The 8,968-nt window shown below is 49.2% G+C and overlaps 1 protein-coding gene across 1 annotated transcript; it reads right to left on the reverse strand.

The window, feature by feature from the left end:
- Positions 1 to 467: 467 nt before the first annotated feature.
- LOC135825356 (uncharacterized) lies at positions 468 to 4,022 on the reverse strand. The gene is made up of 4 exons (XM_065338091.1): positions 3,936 to 4,022; positions 3,180 to 3,365; positions 2,222 to 2,293; positions 468 to 1,136 (listed from the first exon to the last, which is right to left on the reverse strand). Exons 1-4 carry the CDS (start codon positions 3,951 to 3,953, stop codon positions 993 to 995), a joined length of 420 nt encoding a protein of 139 aa, XP_065194163.1. The 5' UTR covers positions 3,954 to 4,022; the 3' UTR covers positions 468 to 992.
- Between the last annotated feature and the right edge of the window lie 4,946 nt (positions 4,023 to 8,968).

Consider the following 8,968-nt stretch of genomic DNA (forward strand, 5'->3'; position numbering starts at 1 on the left):
AAATCGTACTCCGGAACCTCCCTATTATCATTGCACTACTCCCTGGTTCTGTCGCTTCTGGATGCTGTGCAATCTGCTTCTGATAGAGCTGCTTGGCTCGAAATTGTCAACAGATGCGTTGACCTCATGCAATGAGTGATATGCGAACTGTCATTATTATTACTCCCTGGTTAGAACTTAGCCAGATTGCTGAAAGAAAAAGAGAGTCCTGGGTCATGACCTCCCAGGGGGCGGTATTTTACTCTAGCCAAAACACCTTGGAAACAACAGTTCTTGGACACGCAACTCCACTATCATGCACTTCTAACCAGGGAGTACAACTTTACATGCACTAGTCATTATTGTAAAAGAAAAAAAGGCCCAACCCTGCCCTGCCAGTTATGTGGACATGCACATAGTACACGTACTAAAAACAACCCACTCTGGCTTCTACCTTCCCGAAACCCAGCCTCAGATTCGACGACCAATTGAACTGGAGTATGTTTTAGTGTGTGTTCCGGTCCAATAGCATTGTAAAGGTAGTCCAGGAACGTAATAAATAAAGCATGGTGGTTCATCTGGGCGAGAAGGAATCAGGAAATTCCATTCTGTGAGGTAAAAAGGGGTGAACTAGACGTCAGACAATGGACTTGCAAGAACGGATATCAAAGAACTGATACAAGGGAAAAGAGAACTTCAATGTCAGTGGACAAAGGCTAGCTTCAAGGGAGAGCAAAGCTGAAGTTGAGTTGGGAACGGCGAGGCAAAGTCTCGCGTTCGGGAGAACCCAGTAGCAAAAAAGAGGCAGCTTTATACAATACAGATTATAGCGACAGATCAGTGTCTGTTTGGATGCATACTGTTCCATTTCGGCATGTGTGGAAGATCAGGGCACCAATGGTACACAATGCAGGCATAGGCAAGACGGGCTGGGACCCTGAACGGACACAATGATCACAGTGACGCGGCGCAGTCTGCAGCGCAATCCTCAGATGTCGGCGAGTAGACAGCACTTAGCCGCTGGTGACGCAATAATCACTGAGTGAGGTCTGCAGGGCAACACGCAGTTCCTCGAGGAGAAGACAGCCGGCATTCAGCAGGCCGTAGTTGAACGCCGCCATATCGTCATAATAGTGGGCTAGGTCAGTGTAGGTTGACTGGATGGACAACAAACAACAAAAGCAATTTTTTGGCCAGATAGGTCTTATAGGTCATTCACACGATGTGCAAACTCACTTTTATCGTTTCCAAGGATTTTACTCGCATATTATGATAAACTTGGTGGACACACGCGTGCAACTGATTTTTGAACTTGGTTGGGGGCCCGTGTGCTCACGATTATACCAAGACTACAATAATTCATGTACTCTTGATTTTACTTGCAAGGTGTCGGTTGTTGAAAGTGTGTACTGCAAATGCAGTGCTTATAGGCCATTCACCACGTGCAAACACTTGCACAAGTGTGACCAAGACAACACTGGCAAACCGTGATCCACTTCACACAGTGCTGGGCAAACTTTGCACGCGTCAATGTATCCATAATGACTTCCTGAAAGTGCGGGGAAATTTTAATTTTGAATTTTCCTTTGTTCAAGCACTGCATTTGCAGTACACACTTTCAATAACCGACACTTTTGCTGTTAAAGGTCTCCCTGACACACCCACCCAAACCACACCCATTGTCATACTGTGGAAAAAGAAGTTCTGCTGTGCATACCCAATCATGCCCAACTGCCACGCTACAAGCCAATCTTAGTTTGAAGAAGATCATGGAATTGACTAGAGTTCCAATTTGCTCCAGGTACAGTTTTTCTTGCAGTCACAAATGGCAGACATCCCCAGGTCCTGTGAGTGTGAGTCTCCAAACTTCTGGTGCATTACAATTTCAGCTTGTACTGCTGCTGCCTGTATACACTGTCACACTGAACCTTGCAAAACAAAATGTTAGCCTCAACAGATTCTAGGCCAAAAATAACCGAAAATCAATATGCGCCAAATATTTGTTGACTTCTTGTACATGTTTAGTTGCAATTCGCAAACTTCTACTGTCGGAAAGGTCTCACTTGCACTGTTTTATCACCTGTCTACTGTACATATTCCAATGTTCGTCTCCCTTTTCTTTTGCTTAACGAGAAGGCTTGAAAGTATACTCGTGAAAACCTTCAAGAAGACATTGGTCAAGAGCCTGAAGTGTGTTCTCCTCCTTAGTATTAAAGGTCTCCCTGACACAACACATACTGACCTTTGCCTTGGGGAAGGTGACTGGGTCGACGTTTATAGTGCAGTTGTAACAGAAACCGGTGACTTCGGCCAACTGAAAACAAAAGGTGGAACAGAAAAACGCCAGAATGACCTCAAGTTTTTTGAAAAGCATACACCTCCATGAACACTGCTCATTATTAGCTGGAATGTCTTCCTTCACACTTACTATGGAGCATTTGCACATCTATCATCATCACATGATGTCGGCCATGTTGGTTCAAGTGTCCACATGCCATGATCACTTTCTACACAAATGTAGTCACATGACCAGAATATGAAACTGTTCTACAGGTGGTAACATGTCCACACTTGTGCAAACGGGTGATGTTTGCGACAAGAAATGTTTGCGTTTTAGAAATTCGGACAGGTTAGCACTGTTGAATGTTTGAGATTGAACACATCACGACTGAATGCTTCACATTATGGTGTGCAGGGGTGATTGGGGGCTGCTGCCTGTATACACTGTCACACGAAAACCCGAAATTTCGCAAATCCACTACTGTAAAAAAAAATTCACGGTTCGCGTGAGACTCGGCCAAAGGCCCAGTTTTCCACATCCGCAGGAACGCCACCACCCTCTTGGATCAAGGCGCAGATGCAGCTCCTAAGCTACTACTGTAAGACATGTATATATAACGAGGAAGTAAATCTAACGTTTTAACGGATGACATTTCTTCGTTATAATAAGATCCGTTGAGGCCATACTGCTTCATATGTTGTGTGTGGATAAGCCGAAATACTGCAAGATCGTTAACATATCTTCTCGTGAACCTATGAATTTTGGACAATCGTTAAATTTGCGACTCGTTATAATAACATGTCTGACAGGACTGGAAACATGTACCAGCTATTCAGTTTTGGCTCCGAGCAACTGAAGCCCCCTCCCCTGCAGTGATTTCTGTATTTGCTCCTGGTGTGTTCATGGCGTGAATGCTTACCAGGGTGGCAACCTTGGTCTCCACGTTTGTCATGTTGTTGCCAAGCGACGCGAAGGGTGTAGTGTAGTGACGTGAGCCTTCGCCGTTCAGAATAACTTCGTAGCCGGCAGCCTTCTCGTAGTACTGTCGGTCAAGGGTGGTCTTCAAGGCGAACATGGACAGTTGGAAGTGATCGAACTTAGTTGGCTGCACGGGTTTGGGAAAAAACAAACACAAAAGAGACACAAGATTATTGAGTAGCAGTTCATGGACATCTGGAGGGGGATGACGTGAGGTGCCGCAACGTAATTTTGTTTAGCTAATGTCCGTAAGCACACAGGCATGGTAAATGTTGGTGACCATCAGCTCACAGGCAGAGGTATTTGCTAGAATTGATTGAGGACCATCAGCCATGAACGCCAAGCAGGACTGTACCAAGAAATCAATAAACAGCAAGCTTCAGAACACAAAAGCCGCGTTTAATACGAAATACAAGCCATCTCTTTCATTCCGAATACAATTTGCCCCGAGAGAGCCCAACTGCAGTTGACCGGGTCCGGGGCACCAGAATCTCAAAGCACATGCCACACGGTGTGTGCAAGTATTACATGAAGTCGTGGCAGCGACTTGGAATTGCTTTATCGACTGAAGTGAAGTGTAAAGTTAAGCCGGTGGAAAAAGGCACGGGCTTGAGTGCCGCAAACAACAAATCTTCTTGTATGCTTTCCTAAGTTCTAGAAGTTCCAATGAAAAGCAGAAGCAAAGTGCGGCACTTACTTTGAGCACTGGTGGCATAATGGAACCCGGCGGGAAAGTGACATCGAGATTGCCGCCAGCATCCTGAGAATCAGGAATTGAAAAGACCAGAACAAAGCAATATTTGGAAGTCCACAGCAACAGCACGTTTGTTCTTTTTTTCTCTGTATGGTGCCCCAAAAGAGTGCTTGTACAATCCCCCAGTGCTATGACGGCAGAGATCCACATCACATGACATCATACAAGAGAGTGGCGTTCACGTGACTACATTTGTGCAGAAAGCGATCATGGCATGTGCATATGTGGACATTGGAAGCCGGCATGGCCGATATCATGTGACCCATAGATGCAGGGGTTGAGTGAAGTTAAGTTGTCAGTTGGAAGCCAACATGGCTGCCCTGTATGGTCATGTGATAGATGTGAAACCACTCTGTTCCCAAGGCCCTATGTGGGTAAAAAAACCCAGTGCAAGTGATCAGCAGGGAGCTTTACCCAAACAAAGCAGGCTTGCTTACAACCCTGTACCCGACCCTGTACCCTTCAACTTTCAAGCACAGGGTGCACATCAGCTAGGGAGTCGTCAAATACAGGTCAAATACAGGTATTTGACGACCCCCTGAGTTGCACAGACATGTATATACACTTTAGAAATGCAGGTTCAAAGGTCAAGACCAGTGCATTGAAAAATAGAACCATGTAGCATGCTATTATCGATGTGAGAATACTCGTCATGCATGCAGTTCACACCTGAAACACGCCAGGTTCCATGGTACCATTATTAGATACTCGTCTGGTCACGTGATAGATTTGAAGCAGGGAGTAGTACAATACCGTTATAGTACTACTCCCTGCTTCAAATCTATCACGTGACCAGACGAGTACTCTCACATCGATAATAGCAACTCTATTCTCTATACAGACTGCACGCACTTCGAAGTACATCGTACACAGTAGTTGCGCTCCCTGAAATCCGACCCATATTTGGAGCCCTCAACTTGCCGTGACGCCCTGGAAGTGGCACGAATGCGGCTGGACGTACACGTATACTCATGCACAAATACAGTGATGGAATCGGAAAAAGGTCCAGGGCGCCTGCTTTGCACTTTGGGCCGGATTTCACCGAGCGCAACTAACTACCCAGTTACAATACAGCTACATCAGGACATCACTCCTTCTCTGATAAAGACCGATATACATCATTCCCTCACTAGTGGGACCATTGTTATTAGGCTAGGGCCTGTTTTGGACTTCCCACTCTAAATAAAGAATACAAACAAACAACCGTAATCGTGATTGCAGTTCTCTACATGCACTGTGCCATGGGAACCGAGGACAATATTGTGCCGGACAAACTAAACGTCTTAGTGAAACTGCAATCGTACAAATTTACATGGTGAATCTGTGCATTACTATTTCCTTACAGCTTTGGTCAACGTTTGATCTGACAGCTTTGCCCGTTTTGGTATACGAATTAATTACGTGCATTGTGATCATACAGAAGAGAAGCGAACGCGCCCACTGCAACGAGCGCCCCCCGACAACACTGCCCGTACATGTACATACAGTAGCAAGCACAATCCCACATCAAGATCGACATACCTTCTTGAACTGGTCGACGGCACTGCAGGCCAGTGTCTTCACCTGCGATGTTGGCGTGTAGGCAAGGCCAGTCAGCTGGCACAGGTTGAGCTTCGCCGAAGATACCAAGCCGAACAGGCCCACAAGCACAACGGCCAAAGGCAGCAGCACGGATCTTGAAACGGCCATGACGGAAAATAACAGGGAATTGATGTAAACTTCACTTCAGAGTTTCTGCTAAGGTCACAGTGGAGGATTTTCTAACACTGATTGACAACCAACTGTGCTCCAAGACCTTGCCTTTTACAATATTAGTAACAACGATAAGGGCGCAATTGGCTTGGCAAGACAAAAGCTGTGCAGTTGGAGTCTGCTGAAGCCGTTGGACGCGCGCAATACGTTTGTGCCGCGCGCGGTTGCTCGCGCCGAATGATCATTCCCCGCTTCCGCGGACGGCGGACTAGACATACAGCGAAAGCGGGGAAAGATCATTCGGTTTGCGCGACCGCGCGCGACACAAACGTCAAGACAACCCGTCAAGACAAGCGCGATGTTGTTCACAGTTTCCGCGCGCGGTGCGCGCAATTCGCACACCCACACAGTTTACGTCGTACCGTAGTCCGATGCGACACAAACGTCAAGACAACCCGTCAAGACAAGCGCGATGTTGTTCACAGTTTCCGCGCGCGGTGCACGCAATTCGCACAACCGCACAGTTTACGTCGTACCGTAGTCCGATCCGAAGGTACACACCATTATTATGAAAAATAGACCTTTTTGATTTGAAGAGAGATGGTTGTGTTTTCTTGAGCTCTGGACAGTCTTGTCTTCTATGCAACCAGTGGAGCAGATTTTGCCAGATCGTGACACGCGACTGACATATCAGCCATGCAGGGTGGCCCATGTTGCCGGTGCAACGGCAACGGCACCTGCATGGGATGTGCGTGTGTGAAGGCGAAACGCCAATGTTCCAACTGTGCGCCTGGGAGAACCAGCCGGTGTCAGAACCTCCCCGTCGCAGACCAAGTCCCGACGACCACCACCAGTGAGGCCGCGGCTAGGGTAGTTAGCATAGGTTCTAAAAGCGCAGCTGTATCTGATACCTCCACCAATACGCCTTCTTCTCTTTCTCTTTGTAGTTCACTTGCATTATCTGCCCGCGCTGCTAGCTGTTCACAAACATCTTTTCAAAAAATGTCTAGCCCTGTCTCCGAAATTTTGAATGACAGTACGAGTACATGCACCGTAGCAAACAGTGGAAACATGCAAGAGTCACCCGTGCACCCAGCCGCCCTGACCATACAACCATACACACACGTACACCCACACAAGATACGGTAACGGCTGCTTCCCATGAAAGCACCGTCACCAACTCCCAACAGCACGTGTGGGACATGCTGGATCAGCATGCCGGCACCTCCGCCAAACCAGTAACGCACACCGCCTCCAGCTCCCAACAGCACGCGTGGGACATGCTGGACCAGCACACGGACACGCACCTTGACACCCACATCGACACCGACCTTCCAGCCAACCAAAACGCCGACACCTACCGACACGCAACTCCTGGCCAATCTGAACACATCCCAAGTTCGTGATCCCCCTTCTCCTACACTGTCAACCGCGAACGGAAATGTAAGCCACTACGTCATTGCACCTGGGCTTCCTAAGTACGACCCCGCGGACTCAAGAGGCTTCACTCTTGGAACACACTCACATGACGACACCATCGTGATGATAAGCAAAGCGTATGCAGAGGCAGTACACTTTCGACCCAATGCCATCCCCGTCCCGAAAGGCGAAGCCGGTCGGAACTTCATCCAAACTCTTGCTGGCTATTTTCGCTGCTTTGGTACAGCTGGGGGCTACGAAAAGCATGCACTGATAATCGCCATGACGTTCCAAATGCTGTTGCTACAGAAGCCGGTGGATCCCAAAGCCTCGCCTCAATCGCACTCCAAGCGACTGGAGCACCGGTTGGACCTCTGGCGACAAGGTGACATTGATGACCTGCTGCACGAGGCCCGCACGATCCAAGAACAGCTCAGCGATCGAGCCAGCACCACCAGACAGAAAACTAAACCAAACGAAGATCGCGCACGCCAGTTCGCGTCGATGGTGCATGATGGTAAAGTGAAGTCAGCGCTGCGCCTTCTCAGGGAAGATTCCTCGGGAGGGGTCCTGCACCTCGAGGACCGCATTGGGGACAACTCTGTTCTGGATTTGCTCCGAGACAAGCACCCCGTGGCAGAGCCTTTGCATGACGACGCTGTCATTACTGGCGATCCACCACCACAACCCCACCCAGTGCTTTTTCACTGCTTAAACCGGGACGCAGTACGGAGGGCTGCCCTTCACACCCATGGCGCAGCTGGGCCATCTGGGGTGGATGCCGATGGGTGGCGAAGAATGACAACTGCGTTTTCCGGTGCCTCGGATGAACTGTGTGATAGCTTGGCTAACTGTGCCCGCCGCATTGCCACGGCATACGTCGATCCAGAAGCCCTAGAGGCATTTACAGCTGCCAGGCTGATCCCGCTTGACAAGAAGCCTGGCGTTAGGCCGATAGGTATTGGAGAGACGGTCCGCAGAATACTGGGCAAGGCGATCCTTGCAGTGACTGGGGACCTTGTGCAGCCTGCCGCAGGCTCTCTTCAGCTCTGTGCTGGCCAACCGAGTGGGATCGAAGCTGCTATACACGCCATGAACGACACCTTTCACAATCCGGACGTGGATGGAGTGCTCCTTGCGGACGCCTCCAACGCCTTCAACCGGTTGAACCGCAAAGCCTGCCTCCTGAACATCCGCCATCTCTGCCCGGCACTGGCCCCAGTGGTCATTAATACGTACCGATCCCCCGCTCGTCTCTATGTCGACGGAGAAAGTATTCTATCGTGTGAAGGCACCACCCAGGGTGACCCCATTGCCATGCCTATGTATGCCTTGGGTGTCACCCCGCTTATCGCTGATGTTGCTTCTGCCGACGTGGTACAGGAATGGTACGCGGATGATTCTTCAGCTGGCGGCCGCCTACGCCCGCTACGGCGATGGTGGGATGACCTGAATGCAAAAGGGTAGGATTATGGGTACTTCCTGAATGCAACAAAGTCGATCCTGCTCGTGAAACCCGAGGCGTACGAGGAAGCCACTGTGATTTTTGCTGGTACTGGTGTGCGTATTGAGAAGGATGGTTGTCGTCATCTAGGAGCAGCCCTTGGCACGCCGTCCTTTGTGGAAGAGTACGTTGCTAATAAGGTCACCGACTGGGTCCAGCAGATTCGTCGTCTGGCTGAATTTGCATCGACTCAACCTCAGGCAGCCTACAGTGCCTTCATTCAGGGACTACAGCCGCGGTGGTCCTTTCTCTCAAGAACCCTTGAGGATGCCCCTGCACTGTTTGGTCATCTTGAAGACGTGATTCGGGACATCCTGATCCCAGCTCTGACAGGCCACGCGCCACCGTCTTCTCAGGAGCG

Source organism: Sycon ciliatum, chromosome 9, assembly GCF_964019385.1.
Source record: "Sycon ciliatum chromosome 9, ocSycCili1.1, whole genome shotgun sequence".
NCBI classification, from domain to species: Eukaryota; Metazoa; Porifera; class Calcarea; order Leucosolenida; family Sycettidae; genus Sycon; species Sycon ciliatum.